General features: G+C 40.8%; 1 protein-coding gene across 1 annotated transcript in view; it reads left to right on the top strand.

Annotated features, from left to right (window-relative positions):
- Positions 1-19,855, top strand: part of NAV3 (neuron navigator 3) — a 438,084-nt gene that overhangs the window by 91,500 nt on the left and 326,729 nt on the right. Inside the window, exon 2 of the mRNA XM_028745995.2 lies at positions 7,819-8,223. Within this exon, the coding sequence (XP_028601828.2) occupies positions 8,152-8,223 (72 nt within the window). The 5' untranslated portion in view covers positions 7,819-8,151. The remainder of the gene's footprint in view (positions 1-7,818; positions 8,224-19,855) is intronic.

Here is a 19,855-nt window from a genome sequence, read left to right on the forward strand (position 1 = left end):
CACTGACTGACGCACACAGTAGTGACTTCTGCATACTGATTTCATCAGAGGGACCTGCTCTGTTCACCAAGTTCCTTTATGCCAGGGTGGCCCAACTGTTGGAAAAACGCCCTCGGGGTGCCTGCAAGACCCTGAAATTCTGAGTGTCATTCGGTACGCGCAGTTCTGGAAAAGGCATTTCCTCCCTTCTCCAGTGCGCTCAGCGACATATACCAGCTGGGAGAGCAGATCTTAGGGACACGGGTGGTGCTGTGGGTAAAACCATAGGGCCTAGGACTTGCCGATCAGAAGGTCAGTGGTTCGAATCCCCGCGGCGGGGTGAGCTCCCGTTGCTCGGTCCCTGCTCCTGCCAACCTAGCAGTTCGAAAGCACGTCAAAGTGCAAGTAGATAAATAAAAATAAAAGCAAAAGTACAGTGTAATAGTACCCGCAGCAGAAGAGATAAGACTTCTTCCTTTCCCAGAGTTGTCCCAGACAGGCATGTGATTTACAACAATCTCATCTGTAACATCAGAGGAGTGAAATTGCTAACACCAACATGCAGCTGCCCCACAGACCTCGTACCACCTTTTGAAAGCTGCAGAAGTGAGGCACTGGGCTTTGGAAAGGACCTGGGTGGACCTCTGAAGGGATCCTAGAGTCCTCCTGCCTCCTTCCCAAAGTCTAGTTAGTGCTTTCCAAACTTTGGGAAGGAGGTGAGAGGGCTCCAGGACCCTGCCAGAGCCTCACACCTACTTCCCAAAGCCCAGTGCCTTGCTCACCCAGCTTAGGGGAGACAGTGTGAGGGTTGGTGGAGCATAAAATTTATTGGGTTCCTTTGCTGAATGACTGGGGAAGTTCCTCCATGACGATGAGCTCCTTGGTCACATTAAAACACCTCTTACAGTAAGTGATTAGTGATTCATAGCATTTTAGGGTGTGTTGATTCTGCCATTCCCCCCTGTTTTTTACCTGCGTTAAAACTATCTTATAAATTCTGATTTAAAATATTCACTTCAACTATTTGTTAAAACATGTGTATTTTTTATTTATTTAACAAAATGTATTGACCACTTAATGATATCTCTGAGCAGTTTGCATAACATTGGATAAAAATATTTATAAGAAAATACCCATAAAACAAACATAACTTTAGATGTTTGCCTCTTAAGCACATCAATAATACTGAGCTTTACTAGGGTAGAAAAACAAATTAACCTTGCTGTTACGGTGCCCAGAGAAAGATTAGCAAAATCAACAGCACTGACAAACCAACTGGTCAGCCGCAGAGAAGACCCCTAACTATTAAAAAAGCTATTAAAGAAAATGGCCTATTAGCTGTTAGTTTGGGAGACATCCATAAAACAATCTCTGAGGCTTTCTTTAGCAGTATCTGACAACTTTCTAATCTCCCTCTCTCCCCCCACCCCCCTTCTTTGTAGATTTTGTTCTATAAACCTTCTCTGACCTCTTGTAACATAGCTAGAATATACTGATGCATTTAATAGACATTTTGATGAACAGACTAGGCAGAAATTTTGGAAGAAATAAAACACTGTAGATCTTGTGGTTCAGTTTCTTGTTCAAGTTGTTAACGGTGTATGGTTTTTTCTTTTACATTTAAAGATTACAGTACTATAATACAAACATTTTTTTCAAAAAGAGAAAATTAACAGCTAATAGGTCTTTGGTGGACTCTCTGTTAGAAGTGTCACGTGTCACTGTGTGTTCAAACAATATCAACATTTAACAGTACAATCCTAAGCATATCTACCTAGAATTATGCTCTATTGAATTCAATGGTATTTACTTCTACTTAGGTATGGTTAGGATTTCAATGCAAGCTATTGCATCTGCCAGCAATATGCCCTCTGAAGTATATTGATTCTGGCTAGGTTCATATGGTTTATGATTATTTATTGTTTCATCTTAGCCAAGTATATTAGTGGCACTTACTCTCAAGTCAAATGTTATTCTATTTTTTAGAGTACCTGTAAAGTTGGTCAGCAAGACATAACTGAATATAGTATAGTCAGCTAATTGAGATGTAAAGCGATGTAAGACTATTGTAAAGCAGCCAAAGGTTAGTAATCGGGGAAATAAAGTGTACCTGTCTTGAGAGGTAAGTAAATCAAACTGTGTAATGAGTTTAGTGGCAATGGAGAAAGGATAGCTTGGGCTAGATCTAAGTAAAAGGCAGTTGGATTAATGCAATCATTCTTATCTATGTCTTAGCCGTTTTTCTTAGGTACATTGGTTTCTGGCATCTTCTGTGCAAGACACCTTTGTGTGCCTTCTGTTTCTATAGGTCCTCAATTGTTATAGAAACAAATGCAGCATGGATGTAGAGCAGGGACTGTTTCCTCTTTGATATTTGGAAGCTGCTCTGAAAGCTGAAGAACAATATATGGACACAATACTGACTAGCATTAAAATAGACAATTGCCTGTTTAGATCACATGGAAGTCTTTTTGTTGGCTTCAGTGAAGTCCAGGATCGTCCTGAACAGTGTGCATTTCAGTTTAACAGCACGTGGTGTATGTTGAAAATGGAGTAATGATTCAGGCTCCCTTAGTAAACAGGGTTTCTGGAAAACAGTTTCTTAAACAGGGTTATATTCAGCTTTTTGGCAAAGCTCTAAACACAGGCCTACAGAGGGGTTTCTTTTAGTCCAAAAGAAGAATAGGAAGAGACCATCTAGGCTGGATTGTACCAGTGCACAGTTAATTCACTGTGGCCAAATTCACTTAATCAGTCCATCTAACAATACCTTTGATGGTCAATAGGAGGAGGGCAGCTGTCTCCCATTAAAAGGGTCTTGGCCCTCTTCCTTTCTTTAAGTGTCAGTTAGCAACCCACCTATGTACCCTTTTCAGAGTGCAGGATTAGCCAGTCACCATCAAGAACTGTAAGAATTATCAGCACCGTTCTCTAACCGAATTATTTTATGCATCCTGGATTGCCCTTTTCACCTATTCCTGTGCTGTTCTGATCAGGGCCGTGTGGTTAATTTGGCTTAATTGGCTGCTAATCTGTCACATCTTGGCATTTTCAGCATTTAAGGTTAAGTACCCCAAGGCACCTTTTGCGAAGGCCATCTGACAAACCACCTTACATTGCAAGGTGGCTTGAGGCTTTTGCTTGGTTTGAGGACGTGCCCTGCTGGATGGCAGGGGTTAGGCTCCCCTTCAGCTCCCCTTTGGCAATGAAAACATCTCCAATTTAAAAATGGTGTTTAGGTTTATGCCAGGTGGTGTTTTCCAAACAATGAAAGCAATATTTTTTTGGCATTCCTTTGCTATCTTCCAAAATTCAGCCTGCGCGTGTTTAGTCCCATGCTGCAGATTCTTTCGTACTGCTAATAAAGTTGTGGTCATTTAATGCCATCTTCTTGTGCGAGTCTCTATTCTAGGGTGTGGGGGCTAATACTCATATACTGTGTACCACTGTGGCTCATTGTTAAATTGGCAATGTTGCATTGTGCTGAAAAATGAAAAAAAGTAAGTATTAACACTTCAAATAGACCTTATTTCCTTGCTCTAGTTTTGTAACCTCAGGTTCTGAAAATAAAGAAACTCACAGGCATTGGTCAAATCAATTGACACAGGTTAAATTAAAACAAACAAATTATTCCTTACCCAATTCATGATAAGCACAAGGGTCAGAAGTCACTGCAGGTTTGAGTGCACTTTTAACACCCATTGATTCTGATGAGCTTCAAGCGTGCTTATGTTTGGGCTTGTTGTCATCATAGATTTTATTTCTCTAGGGTGCTCTGAGACCCACTAACTCCAGAAACAATTAACATAACTGTATGGTGGTCAGTCTTCCATAGCCACTAATGACACATGCAGTGTCCCTATAAGCTCTGCTTACCAGAATTGCGAACAAACTCTAGGGAAGGCTATGTTCATCATGCCCTGTTTGTAATCTGAGTCTGGGTATTTGGCTACTTCTGCTGAATATAGTTTGCTGTGTTCAGATGGATCTCTAATGTGATGCAATATAGCAACTGCTATGACCCTGTGTCCCACCTTTTGTTTTGTTTTGCATTATAATAATAGCATCCAAAAGTGATGGTGTGCCATTCATTCTCCATGTATTGCATAACTATGTTGCTTTTTGGGAAATGAAATATGAAGAAAGGGCTACCTAGTTACTGATTGCTCCTCAAGGACATTGGGCGAAGCTTTGGTACCAGAGCTATGTTATAACCACTGCCTTGTTTATTATGTTTTCTGCAGCACCCATCTCCCACCTTATTACTAGAAACTATTGCCTGCCTTTCTCACTGGTCCTCTTACAGCACACTTCTCTCTGCTTTACTGTACAACTTCCTGTCTGATTTTCTTGCTCTCCGTACCTTGTATTCCTTACCTGATCTGCATGGTCCTCCTCACTGCTGCTGTCAGGATGATAGAGTGCTGTGAGTTAAACAGCAGTTCTCTTTGCTGAGCTAAAACAAAGAGCATTCCTGTATCTGAGTTGCTCTGTTTATTACAGGGCACCAGAATGCCAGAGAATAGAATGAATACCAGAGAATATAATAAATACCCCTTATGTCTACTTTTTATACTTCTAAAATGGGTTGTATTCAACCAGGGATACCCGCTGAAACTAATGAACCTGTGTTAGTAATGTTCAGTAATTTTATTGGGTCTATACAGAGTGGCCAGACAGAGCCCAAAGTGGTGCGCACACACCCCTCCATTCAGTCAATAAAAGAGGCATTATCACCGGCGGTGGGGGGGGGGAGGGAACCTGAGGCCAAGGGCTGCAAATGACCCTCTGGGCCTCTCTGTCTAGTTGTTGGGACGCTCAGGCCACACCCCTAGTTAGCCCAGCTTTGCACCCTGCTTGCGTGTTTTTGCCTGGCTGGAATTCATCCTTGAACTATGATGGTAATGCCTCTTGCTTGCCTAGATGGAGGATAAAGAGGGTTGTGTGAGTGTGTGTGTATAAACTAGCCTATTGTACAAAGGTAAAATTTTTGCTCTGGCCACTTTTGCCTCTGACCCTGCCCACCACTGGTTTGTGACCCAAGGAAGCTTGCTCAGAAGGGAATGTAGCCCTTGAACTGAAAAAGCTTCCTTAACTCCTGCATTACCACAATGCAATAATACATTGTAGCCAAACAGAAGCACTTGAAGAGGGAATGGAGCAAGGCCTGTGTGGATCGCTACACCTGTATTGGTGCATTCATCATGCTGCTGTTGTCCCAGCCTCAGATGTGCAACTTGCCTTTTCAAGAAAAGTGTTGCTCATGGTTGGTAGGAGTTTTATCTCCAATACTGAGCAAAATAGTTCTTTAATACTACATAATCAGTGCAATGCTTTGTTTTGTTTTACTATATAATGGTTATATCTCTGATTTTTAATTATCAAAGGAAGGAAGGAAAGAAAGAAAGAAAAAGAAAAACTCATCCAGGGTATCCCCAGCAATTTAGCCTTCAAGTAATATCCCTGTTTGTTTTCAAGACTGTCACTCACTCTTAATCCATGGTGTAGGTTTTGTTGTGCCTTGGACACACCTATCTTGCACATTAAACCCATAGGAAAATTGCAATGAAAAGCAGGGTGAGCGTACATTGTTATTGACTACCTGTCTAGAGTACAGCTTGGATATATTTTCTTTCTCTTCTGCTCGGTGACCAACAAATTGAATGATGGAGGAGATAAAAGGAAGGACATACTTGCTTGGCAGCCTTTCCAAGACTGAAACAAAATGATAAATAACAGAAGGTTTGGGGTCCTGTGCATGGCATCTCAATCTGTACAGGGAAGATGCTATTTACTCGAAAATGAGGCAGGGAGAAGATAGAGGGCATATTCATTTGACTTTTTGACAGGGGTAGAGCCAGAATCCAAGCCAATTTCAGAGAATGCTTTGTGTGGAAATAACAAATTGCTGGGCCAGTGATAAGTGGCTCTGGGGGACTCTATGAATCAAGACAGACTCCAGCTTTTGGTAGACGATAAATGATAGGGGACTCCTCCGCCTTGAAAAATAGTGCCCCTCCCACAAGACACATCTCACAAAGCAATGGCATTAAAAGACCCCGAGGTGAAATGCTAATGTTAGTCCATTCTATAATTTTGTTTGTAACTTTGCAAACTTCTTTGACTATGCAGACAGACAAGACATGAAATGTGACACTGGGGTTTTATAAGAATTTGTGCATTATTATTGAAGCATGCAGGCCATGATTAGCAGGGATTAGCATGCAGGCCTTGATTAGTCTTCCTGAATTCTACAAGAAATATGGCAGAATTCTAACTTGACACCAAAAGTTTTACCTGATTAAAAGAAAAACAACAGCTCCAACCTACTGGAAAATAGTGGTCCAAGGATAAATGAAGAAAAATCATCTCAACTATGTCCCCCTAACTTTTCACAAGACAGTGCTGTTCTGAAAATATTATGCACTTAAAATGAATATTTAAAATCACAGAAACTTTCTTTTTAAAATAGTTAATACAAATTGAATTTAGTTTTTAATTGCACTAAGTAAATCAATATTTTACAGATTTTAGCATATACTTGAAAACAAGCATCAGCTGCTATTATTATTATTATTATTATTATTATTATTATTATTATTATTATTGTTGTTGTTACACATTTTATCACTTCATTGATCTATTATGTCCTTCTACAAAAAGGTACAAACCACTGAATTCTGTTTTTCTATCTCTTAATTACTTTACATTAAAGTCAAACTAACACGCCGCCCCCAATGCATCATTTTTGCTTTCAGACCACATATCTGATTTATCAGTACAAACATGAGTTTGAATGGGTCTGTTGCCATCACATCTTGTTTTGTCCTTAAGATGCTGTTGCTGTCTTTTTTCTGTAGCTTTCTTGATTGTGGTAAGGGGCTCCAGATGTTTTTGGCCTACATCTCCCATGAGCCCTAGCTAGCAGGACCAGTGGTCAGGGATGATGGGAATTGTAGTCTCAAAACATCTGGAGGGCCGAGGTTGAGGAAGCCTGGGCTAGTCTGATTCACAAGGCAGCGACTAAAGGACTGATGGTGACCACGTATGGAAATAAGGAGGCAAGACACAAAAGTTAGGTGAACTGGGCCACATTCATTAAATTAGTGCAACACATTTACAGAAAGGAAGCAGGCTGTGTGATGCTAACTGCACACAACAAATTCTGTGAGCCAGCGCTGCCAAGGTAAGAAGGTAGTGTTTAAGGGAAGGTACTGCCTTCCCGTGAACATCACCCTTTTGGGTGAGTAGGGTGCTTCACCACCTCCCAGGGCTCCACAACTCCGAGTGGGTGTTTGCAGGTGGACCTCAAAAGTGTCCGTCACTCTACCAGCAAGTCTTGAGACCCTTCATCCTTAAAGCTGCCTAGATCTGAACTGCCTGATAACTTCATGCACCTACCTGCCATGGAAGATGACAGGTCTAGCTTAGTCTAGCTTTGTGTTGCTCAAGGTGCTGTTGCTCTGTTGTTGGTTATGAGCCAGGGGTTAAAAGCTGCAATTTCACACTTTTTGAGGATTGGCCATAAGGTTGCAGCTTCATCCTTGGAAACTGCATTGAAACCAATGGGGCTTCCAATAAATGCATTTACTTTAAAGGCTGTTCAGTACGTTGTGTTGGGCAAAAGGGAAGACTGGGCAATCACACTTAGTTGGAAATAAGACCCACTGGACTCTTTGATGGGACATTTCTCAGTATATATGTTGAGGAAATGACTAAATAAACCTTTTGTGTATACTATATTTTTACTGATAATTTGCTTCTCAGTTAACCAGCTTCTTCCACATATAAAAAGAAAAATATAGTAATAATTAAATGTCTTTCCCCCCTCCTCAACAGATTCACAGACAGGATGTAACCTTTAAAAATGGAAGCTTGTATAGGAAGCAACAGATAACAGTTGGAGCTTAAAGGAGCGGATGAACATTTCTCTTTGGATGTATTGTCTTTTAAGAACGATATGTTGATTCAGAAGGTCCGAAGAGAGAATCGTGAAATTTATTTCCTCTACCCAGTCACTGGATTTTTAAACCATTCTTTGGAGGTGGTGAATTTCCACTAAGGTGTGTGATGGAAAAAGCAGTGCGTCTCTGTGTCCATAGCCCATACGTTGTGGATTAGTTTGGTGTTCCAAGGTACAAATTCCATTTTGAGAGACAAGGAACGGATGTGATGGATTTACCTTCAGAAATGAGCAGGCATGGAAGGAATCCGCTCAGCCACAAGCTAGAAGATCAGAAAAAGGTAAAAACTTACTTTTGACAATTGAATGCCTTTTAAAATTCGTATCCCCTTTCTCCACAAATATATATTTTTGAATGCTCTAACCTTTACAAAACACTGTGTAAAATTAAATGTGTTCTTATATGTATCCTTATTGCTATCAGTCTGTTTCTGTGCAGCTGATTTTCATTGCTACCTGATAATCTGACTTCCAAAGGGTCTTGAAATTATCTGGCAAATTGGTTGTCAAAAACATTCACTTTCCTGCCGTTCCTGACTCTGTGCCAAATGTCTCCTGTAGTAAGCAATATTGTTAACTTTGTGCTGACCTTGTTTGAATACGTTCTTCCTCGCGATGGGAGTGACAATTTGCTCTTCCCAGACTCTTCCGATGGTAACTGTGAAAACTGCATTTCAATGTAATTAATGCTTGTTAGCATTATGTGTGGAACGATCAAATGTGTTGCATTTGCTTTTAAAAAATGGTCTTTAATTGAAGGAAATAGAATAATTAAGCTATTGGATAGCCACATCCTGTTTCATGTTTCCTGGGATAATTTACAAACTTGATGAGGAAGAATACTTCCTGTTTTTAATAGGTGCCCTGTACAGCTGTTATTACGCTATGAGGGAACACAGGTGCAGCAGAGGTGTGTGTTTATCCCTGTCCCCAGTGTTGTGTGAATTCTCCTGTCTGCTTTGTGGGATGAAATTAACTTCTACAGCAGAGAACCTTTATGTCTGTGGAGGCTCCCTCCATAATGGAGAACCTTGATTCTGACAGATCATTACACTGACCAGTTGAAAGTCAATTGATCTTCATTTTTCAAAAAACAAAAACCAACCACAAACACCAATGCTACGCGCTCTAAAAGAAAGCCTTTTTGGGTAGCTGTAGAGGAGACATTGTGTGGCAAAAGTAAGGTGTTCACCAGTGGATATTTTTGGAATATCCTTCTGCTGAGAAGGAGGTTGGCCTTGAATGGTTTCTTCTTGTCTTGTTTCTATATGTTCCATTTGCTGTGTGCAAAGCTATGAAGAAATGCAGTTACTATTGAAGTCTGGTTGCCTTTCATGGATGTCTGAACAGCAAAATCTATCCCATTTAGTTTGTGTTGATGGTGTTAGGACATTTTATTGGCTGACTTAAGCTTCTCAGTATGTCATACTTGGCAGAAGGTTGAATAACAGTGCAATCCTATACATATCTACTCAGAAGTAAGAACCATTGAGTTCAATGGGACTTACTTCCAGGTAAGAGGGTATATGTTTGTAACATAAGACTGCTATGTTTGCCATTGAGGCAAAGGGAAATGGATTTTCCTTCTAATGTCACCTGTGTTCAGTTTCATAGCCCTGTGGTGGGTTTTATGGCTGTCTGTATAACAATAGGTGTGGTTTGAACAATCTGCTGATTGTTGTGGTTGCACTGTATTTTGTCTATTGTGTATGAAGTAACTGATATGTATGAATCCAGTTTCTAGTGTTTTACATCCCAAGTTTTCAGTCTTGAAATGCCAACACTTCAGTTATAGAACCACCATTTTCAACTGGAGTCAGGTTGGTGAGAACCATTGAAAACTTTATTTATCTATTTTGCTAGTGGTATTGAAGATATTGGTTACTATAATTGGTTGTTGAATTGAATTCTAATGTCTGCATTTTCATTTCCAACAATAAAAAAAAATCATAAGAAAATCAAGTGTTTCTCTGCTTGTGAAGCAACAGCTGCTAACAAATTAGACAGCACTTGGAAAAATTGCTCATTTTTATGACTTCAGGAAACATTGCAATTCATGTGCACAGGGCACTGGTCAATGTTTCGGGAACTAACATTGCTGACCTTGTAATGAACTTAATATTTCACAATGTTAGTATTGTTGAGTTGAGTTGTTATATTTGGATTTTAAATGAAATTGTACCAGGCTGTCTATTGTAGTGATGCATTGATAGGTGTTAGTTTGTGTGTTATTCATCACTTAGGGCATAGTTATGTGGAAATGCAGCATACAAGATAATATAACAACACTGACTCAGCTACAGTTCTACCAGAGTCCTTGAACAGATTCTTTCTGAGCCATCCCTAAACTGGTGGGCAGTATCCACTCATTTAGGCTGAAGAGATGATTTACATAGGCCTGGTTTGCATGTAATGCTAAGTCAAACTCACTCCAGACAAACCACCCACTGTATCAAAGGTTTTGTTCATGGCTGACCAAGAGAGTGGATGAAATGCTAAGCCAAACCATGATATCTTTTCTCTGACAATGCTTCCTGTGACTCATGTATGCATCACCATGCAGCTCTGGAAAGCATCAGTGCCATCTCAGAAGAGGCATTCTCTCCTTTATGGTTATTTATTTAACATTGGTAAAAATATCACAAATGCAAAACATATAAACATAAAGGATAAGATTTTAGAGTCGTCTCCCTTTTCTGACTTTGAAGGTAAAACTACTTTCAGAAATCCTCAATGAATGCAGTATATTTTTGCTTAAGTGCTCTACAGAACTAGTTTGCTGGATGCAAACTGCTCATATTGCTTACTATCTTCAAAGGACACCTGCTAGCACTGAACAGACAAAGAGGAATGCTTGAATGACTGCTGCAGCTGTAGCCTTGTCGGGCTCAGGAGATGTGTATTTTATGTGTGTTCCCATTCCATGAGGCACTTTTTACAAAACATGGTCTTGCCTTGCAATGTTGCATTTATTAGTTACTGCTATGAATTTCACCAGCAACAGGTTTGAGCTCCTGTTGCTACCACATAGCTGATCGCAAATTAATTTCATTAAGGCATAGTAGCAGCTATACTGTTTTGCGTCTGTGCTCAAAACAGCTCAGCTATTTAGCAATTGTTTGTGTTAGCAGGTTCTTGTGTTGCTGAAATGAAGAGTGCTTCATATTTATTGATAAGCACTAGGTGAAGCGAGTTGCAGGGGAGGGGAGCAGGGAGGGGAAAGAGAGTTTGGTCTGATTACTTTCTTGGCTTGGGGTAATTGTATATTCAGTGCTAACTAGATTCTCTGTGAGTGGATTGATGTGGCATCATGGAGATCTTCCTGTACTCACACATTTGTGACATCATCGCAGTGCTTTTAAACATTTCCCCTCCAAAGCTCTTGCATCTGCAATCCTGAAGAACTTGGCTGTCAGTGTTTAAATTGTCTTCCACCTCTGAACGCCTTGGAGAAGAACTTGACAAGATGACACTAATGTGTGAATGTATCTCATAAACCAAAATACAAAATGTGTGGGTTATTTTATTCAGGAAAAAACCCCCCTAATGATTAAGTGTTACAGCTTTGTATACCTGTGGGAATTAAATAGCATTTTTCTATAAATATGAAGCGAAACAACAGCTTACGTTAAAATTCAAATGACTTTTTTTTCTTCTTTAATTGAACAAGTTCATGACCATCATTTCCTTGTCTTTCCTTCCCCACAATGTTGTCAGTTTTCCATGTGATGATGAGATCAGCTGATGGCATGTAAAATTGCCCTTCATCGTGCCCCTGCTTTCCCAATTAAGAGAGCTGTCTGGATCCTGCTCTTATTGTACTTATGCCTTGTGGTAGACCAAAACCATAAACAGAAGCAAGGCACACAGAATCATTAGCTTATAATGATAGCACACACCTAATCTGTGGATAACTGCTGTTGGTTTCACAGGCACCATCAGCCCCGAGTGAGTGTAGTGATGGTCAATGATGTGAACAAAGCTATATGAACAGAAATTACTAGGAATCTGTCACCTTCCATGTGTTTTCAGGCAGGGATGGGAGTAGCCCTGGGTCTGCAGAACTGAAGGGAATATGCTTTGGCCTTTTCTACTGACCTGAGACTTAAGGGTTTGTTGGAGATTGCATCACTTGTCTTCTAGGAAGAACACTGCAGAAAGGGAAAAACCAGGTTGGTCAAAGAAACAGTGGCTGTGGGAGTGCTTGATTCCACACTTCTTGCTTGAAAGAGCACTTCAGTCCAGCTACTGTTGCTGGGTAGATTTAGGCTTTCAGTACCTTTTACCTCCTGCAGAGGCAGGGGATTTTTTAGGATGGTCCCTTCTTGGAGGATGATGGATCCAATTGTCTTCCCAGCAGCTCTAGAAGATTTTCTGGCTGATATGACTGGTGCTCCTGTTGAAACCCTGGCCAATTTGTAGAACATGAGAATGGCTTGGGCCATGGATAACATGATCACCCCTGAGCTTCATATAGTCTGCTTGGCTCCTTGGTGTACTCCAGAACTCAGGGCATTGAAACAAGTTGGGAGACGGCTTGAACACAAGTGGAGGAAAACTACAGACAAATGCAATCAAACACTGGCAAGTGCTTATTATCAAGTTTACTCAGTGACAGTGAAGGCAATAAAGAAGACATACTTTGCTGCCTCCAGTGCATCCTCACCATGCTATCTGGCAGTGATTTTCTGGGTAGTATGGGGCCTTTTACAATCTGGTCCAAAGTAGGTGGTAGAACCAGTGGTAGCTCTCTGTGACTCATTTGCAAAACATTTTGAGGATAAAATCACTTGCATCTGCCAGGACCTTGACACTGCTGATACAGGAGATGAATCTCAAGAGGCATGCAGAGCACTATGTAGTTCAGCTATCTTAGCAAATTCTGAAGATATGGAGACAGTGCTTGGTTTGGTCCAGGCTCTTGCTCCTTGCCCCTCGTTGCTGATAAAAAGTAGCAGGGAGAGGACAGCTGACCGAGCCAGGGTAGTGATTAATACTTCCTTGTGAGAGGGGCTGGCTTTTAAATATTGCCTTGGTTTCAAATATTATTGAAATCTGTTGAAAGTCACTTTGAGGCTAGTTCAGAAAAGAAGTTAAGAAACCACACCCTTTTTATTGGCTGTATCTAGCATCTGGTTAATTAATTTCACTTAGTTATTTGTACTGCACAAATCCCTGTACATTTTATAAAAAGATGACATCCCTGTAATTAACTTACTCCAAATTGGGGAAAATGAAGCCTGTGGCCCCACATATGTGGTTGGACTCCAAATCCCATCAGCTCCAGCCAACATGGCCAGTGGTCAGGGATGATGGGGCTTGCAGTCCAGCAACAACTACAGAACTACAGGTTCCTCATTCCTGCTCCAGTTCTAGCTTCACAATTGCTGTATGGTTTGTGAGCGCTTACTGAAACAAAGGTGATCACCACAGTTTTTATTTTTTTTAAACTGAGCACTATATTTCATTGTATACATATACAACAGATCTAGAATTGCTGCCAGCGTTCTGCTTACTTTAAAAATGTGTTGCCCAAGTGATGTAAGACTACTGTAACTATTTAGATTTAGAATCAAATAGAAGAACATAGAGGCTTTTTTGTTTTTAATGTAGCCAGGAATGTGCATTGCTTTAGTTGTCGTAATAAATAGTATACATGATCTTAAATTGTCCTGAAAGGCATTGCCATTCAGCAGCCCACTCATGAGAATTCACACTTTCTCGCTTCTTTCCCCTGGAAATTCCTGAGGTACTGAAGTATATCGCACAAGGTCAGTTGCATCCCTCCTGATTTCCTTTGGTTCAGCATCACACAGAAAACGCATTGCACTCTTATGTAATCAATTGACTTTGAAGTTTGCAATGAAAGGATGCAAACTTTGGTTTGTGACCAAAGGATGCTGTCAGTGCAGCTTGAAATCCATACCTACATGGCAAGAATGCCAATGAATTTGAAATCTGCTTACCCAAGCAATCAGCTGTTGAAGCAGCCTCTGGATTTGAAGTACCCTTGACTGCTGTATTCTGTGCCTGGAGCGGATGAGATAGATGAAGATGCTTTTTGATCATTTGTGCTCTGGAAAACCCTCTAGTACTCATGAGGATTTTCCTGCTTGAGGGACAGAAGTCAAGCGTATACATAGATAACTAATTCTCTGTATTATGCCAAAGAGCAGAGAAATATTTGTGACACATACCTCACTACTTTTAGTGAATGAGCAGCAAAAGAAGGTAGCACTGCTGTTACACACACACACACACACACGAGAGAGAGAGAGAGAGAGAGAGAGAGAGAGAGAGAGAGAGAATATTAAGGCTGTCTCATTTTCGACTTAGTTTTAGAAAAACATGCGCATTGTCTATATTAAAATTAAACTGTGAAACTTAGCATTTTAAGTTTGTTGACAACACTATTGCTTCTTTTATTTATTGAAAATATCTGAGATTTATCCAGCAGTGCAATTTGGGGTTCCAGAATTAGGGTCGCAGGTTTCCCATTCCTGATGTAGGAAGTCAGGGTCAGTTTAGCACTCTGAGGAGTCATTAAGCTGGTTCAGGAGTTTAAAAGCATAGGAGAAAATATTTCCTTTTTAATGGTGTCTAATCAGCAGGCTCAGTCATCAATAACATCAGAGGGGTGATCCACCCATGAGGTGGGATAACTGTTCTTGATGTAAGCCTGCATGTAAGCAAGTAACATCCAAAAAATTAGGTGACAACCACTAGGAATAACCTTGAGAAATAGAAAGGATATAGCTATTCCTTTCCTGCCAGACAAATGTGTGGATTTAAAGCAGGGATGGGGAATGTGTAGCCTCAGATGTTGTTGAACTACAACTCACATCATCCCTCACCATATTTCCGAGCACAATTCAAAGTGTTGGTGCTGACCTTTAAAGCCCTAAACGGCCTCGGTCCAGTATACCTGAAGAAGCATCTCCCCCTCCATCGTTCTGCCCGGACACTGAGGTCCAGCGCCTTCTGGCCTTCTGGCGGTTCCCTCGCTGCGAGAAGCCAAGTTACAGGGAACCAGGCAGAGGGCCTTCTCGGTAGTGGCACCCACCCTGTGTAACGCCCTCCCACCAGATGTCAAAGAGAAAAACCACCAAACTTTTAGAAGCCATCTGAAGGCAGCTCTGTTTAGGGAAGCTTTTAATGTTTAATAGGTCATTGTATTTTAGTGTTCTGTTAGAAGCTGCCCAGAGTGGCTGGGGAAGCCCAGCCAGATGGGCAGGGTATAAATATATTATTATTATTATTATTATTATTATTATTATTATTATTATTATTAATTACATTGGCCATGCTGGGTTTTGCTGATGTGAGTTGGAGTACAACAGCATATGGAGAGCCAAAGTTTAAAGATTTAAAAGAATCTTGGAATTATGGGACATTGAGGAATGATGCCTCCTTATTCCAGCCAGTGTTTTTGAAATGTAAAAGCAATGGGTCTTCTCCATTCAGATGTTAGTTGCAATCATTCTCTTAAGTTTAATTTGCCATTTAGTAAATAGTAGTATTTCTCTAAACCCAGACAACAATGAAAGCAAAATAAGCCATTTGTGTTCCAGCTAGCAGATGACTACATAATAGAAGAGACTTACAACAGTAAAGAGAAGACTAAAAAGTTACCTGCCTGGCTTCTGATGTTCATTCTTTAAAAGTCTTGCTTTTATTCTTTGATTCCACTTGCCCTTTTCTTTTAAGGAGCCTTTAAGGTAGTTGACAAAATAATAAAATGCAACTTTTAATTGTTGCATGGGTTGGGCAGGAATTCATGGAGAATGCAGCTGGGGAGGGAAGCTACAACCCCCCATAAAAGCCAACGCTCTCTGGCAGAGGTGGGGAACTGGATCTTTCAAGTCTAGTTGGTTTGTGTGTGTTTGTAAGCCCACTTGCAGGTTTCCTCAACCCTAGTCTGCATATTCATTAGAAATAGAAAGTCCCCCAGAGCCAGCTGTTTCAAGGTAACCCACCATAATGGGTTGCCTCCAAAATCTTCATGGAAAGTTCATATTTAGAATGTAGGATGGGAAAGTCAGGGAAAGAGTTTGAACACAATACAACATTAGGAAATGGAACCTGCTGTCTCGAAGGTGAAATGGGGTCTCTGAGAGTAGGTGATCCTGAAGCTGCAAGCTGAGTCCTGGAGCTAACCAGAGTGCTGAAATGACCAAGTTCCTCTGTGTTGTAAAGCAACACCTGAATTTGAATGAGACCTGCCTGCATAGCTCTAATGAACTGACAGTTAAATATGAGAGAGAGCAGTAAAGGCGTATGATTTTATTTGTTTCTGCTTACCTTATTTATTCATGTTCCTATAATTGCTGCATTTTTGTTCACATTTGTACATTTCTGCCCTGATTTCAGATGAGTAAATCTGACATTGCTTCCTCACCAAGAGGTTAATAATGCTTACTAATGCCAGCCCAACCTGTAACTTCCTTACATAGTGGCCTAAACTAGAATGCAGGGCTTAAAATACCAGTGCTTACACAACAAGCAGTAGTTGTGAAGCTGTGTAAAGTGGATGAGAAAGAACACAGGTGAGGTTCCTCTAATGTGAAACAGTATGTTCAGACTTTGTTGTCATGGTTACAAATTATTTGCAATAGTACTGTTGTCCTATATAAGCTACTACACTATGCATCTCATTTAAAATACAGTGGTACCTCAGTTTACAAACTTAATCCGTTCCGGAAGTCAGTTCTTAAACCAAAATCCTTCTTAAACCAAGGCTCACTTTCCCTAATGAGGCCTCTCACCGCTGGTGCACTTCCACCGTTTGGATTCCATTCTTAGACTGAGGTAAAGTTCTTAAACCAAGACCCTATTTCCGGTTTTGCAGAGTTTGTAAACAGGGCTGTTCTTAAACCGAGGTACCACTGCATTAGTATTTTTATTTACTCACTTGGTTTGTTAATTAACAAAGTCGAATAGTATTATTAAATTGTAAAATAGCATACAAAATAAAAGAAGTTGCATAAAAATAAATAAACAAATAAACAAACTTGCATATGATGAACTTTAAAGCAATTTGATCTATTTTGCGTAAACTGATTAAAATGAAAATGGAAGATCTTTATAGGACTGGAACACCAAGAAGACGTTTACTGTCTTATTTGGATAATTAAGAAACCCAGATAATGAAGTTTATATTATATTAAACGAACACTAATTTCAGGGAGTCTACTTTTGGTTTCAAATAGTTCCAAGTTTCTGTGGGACTTTGTAATCATGCATAAGATTATGCTGTGGGTCACCTTAGTGCAATTAGTAATTTCACCAAGCCACCACAATGCCCCCTCCCCACACCCAAATAGCACATATAATAAAATAGTGCATATAATGGGGTTCATCTCCAGATGCAAGAAGCAATCAAGCTAGGGCATCTGCCGTATTCATGTGAATTTAATGCCCCTTTGAATCTAATGCACACCTCAGTTTTCGCAACGTAATTTGGCCAAAAAAGGTGCACATTACATTCGAGTAAATATGATAGTTTTGCTGTGATTGTTTCAACATAATACAGGTATTTTTTTACTGGGCTGTTTCCCCCAGCCAATTTTCTGTTTTATAGATCTGCCTGTGCAGTGCAGCCTTGCTCTCCTCAGTGCATGATGGAGACTGGGCTGGCTATGCAAGAAGTAAGATTAATTATAGCACATATGGATGAAACCACTAATTACACATACTCTCACTGCATGCTTAGTAAAAATAGCTCAACTGTATTTGAGTTCAGTCAAATCAAATAGCACTTTCCTATTGAATTATTTGACTATGCAGTGTACTCAATCAGAATTTCAAAAACAAGCAGCTTTTCTAAAAGCCAAAACCAGTATGGGGGAGAGGGAGTAGTATAAGGCCCATGCAATACCTGTTGTTGAGAGTGCATGCACACAGCCACACTGCATGTGCAATCTGTAAACAACCACATCTATTTCCTACTCATTTCCCCAAGCTATATTGTTTCTCTTGAAACCATCATAGGCAATTATATGGAATGTGGAGCTTAAAGAATTGTTAATAGACCCCGGCTTGCTGAGTAGTCTGTCTGTTACTTGATATTATTAATAAGTGACATTGAAAAGGCAATTTTAAAGCACAAGCTATATAAGGACAGTTTATATGCAAAGCTATCGCTGTGTGATTGACAAAGAAGAAATGAACCTCTAATTTGCAATCGTTAAATCAAATGCTAAGTGTTATGACTGAGATTACAAGTTGTGCGAGTGCTCCTGTGCTCAGGTCCTGCTTGCGCGCTTCTCATAGGCATCTCATTGGCTCTGGTGAGAACAGGTTGCTGGACTAGATGGGCCACTGGCCTGATTCAGCAGGCTCTTATGTTCTTATCTAGCCCAGTTCTGTCTCTACAAACTGGCAGCAGCGCTCTAGGATTTCAGAGAAGGGTCTGTGCCAGGCCCACTTCGAGATTCTGGGGCTTGAACTTGGGGCCTTCTACATGCAAGGCAGGTGCTTTACCAATGAGCTGCAGGTAGGCAGCAAACGTTTCTTCATGTGCAGAAATGTGTCTTCAGCTCACTCACAAGTTGGAGCTTGGATGCAGAATTGCTGTTTATCCCTGTATTCTTTGTCACCATTTCAGAGAGGCTATTCATACTGATATATAGTCCCACAGTAAACAAATGGTATCAATGCAGCCTCATGCCAACTAGCTAAAATCTTGCTGCTTAGGACAGCTTTTGAGCCATGAACACTTTTTGAAAGATGCTTTTAAAATGTGTTTTCAACTAGATGCATTGTTTTTACTTGCTAGAAGATGCCAGATTGTTTTAATGGCTGCTTCGTTGCTGTTTCCCCTCCTGTTCTGGTGCTTTTTAAAATTTTGATGTACTTTGATGTTGGCTGCCTTGAGTAAAGGTAGGATATTAATGTTTTAAATAGGTAGGTGTTATTCTCCTTGCACTGAAATCCAAACACGTGTCCCACATTAATGGCGGTTGGAAGATGGATGGCGGCTAACAGATTGAGGTTGAATCCTGACAAGACAGAAGTACTGTTTTTGGGGGACAGGGGGCAAGCGGGCGTGGGGGGGATTCCCTGGTCCTGAATGGGGTAACTGTGCCCCTGAAGGACCAGGTGCGCAACCTGGGAGTCCTTTTGGACTCACAGCTGTCCATGGAGGCGCAGGTTAATTCTGTGTCCAGGGCAGCTGTCTCCCAGCTCCACCTGGTATGCAGGCTAAGACCCTACCTGCCCGCGGACTGTCTCACCAGAGTGGTGCATGCTGTAGTTATCTCCCGCTTTGACTACTGCAATGCGCTCTATGTGGGGCTACCTTTGAAGGTGACCTGGAAACTGCAATTAATCCAGAATGCAGCAACGAGATTGGTGACTGGGAGTGGCTGCCGGGACCACATAACACTGGTTCTGAGAGATCTGCATTGGCTCCCAGTACGTTTCTGAGCACAATTCAAAGTGTTGGTGCTGACCTTTAAAGCCCTAAATGGCCTCGGTCCTGTATACCTGAAGGAGCATCTCCACCCCCATCACTCAGCCCAGACACTGAGATCCAGCGCCGAGGGCCTTCTGGCGGTTCCCTCATTGCGAGAAGTAAAGTTATAGGGAACCAGACAGAGGGCCTTCTCGGTAGTGGCGCCCACCCTGTGGAACACCCTACCTTCAGATGTGAAGGAAATAAGTAGCTATCCTATCTTTAAAAGACATCTGAAGGCAGCTCTGTTCAGGGAAGTATTTAATATTTAACGCTGTATCATTTTTAATACTTGATTAGGAGCCGCCAAGAGTGGCTGGGGAAACTCAGCCAGATGGGCGGGGTATAAATAATAAATTATATTATTATTATTATTATTATTATTATTATTATTATTATTATTATTATTCTATTATTTCTAAATTTGGAATGAAACTCCTGAAGGCATTGCAAAATAT

Source organism: Podarcis muralis, chromosome 10 (assembly GCF_964188315.1).
Source record: "Podarcis muralis chromosome 10, rPodMur119.hap1.1, whole genome shotgun sequence".
NCBI classification, from domain to species: Eukaryota; Metazoa; Chordata; class Lepidosauria; order Squamata; family Lacertidae; genus Podarcis; species Podarcis muralis.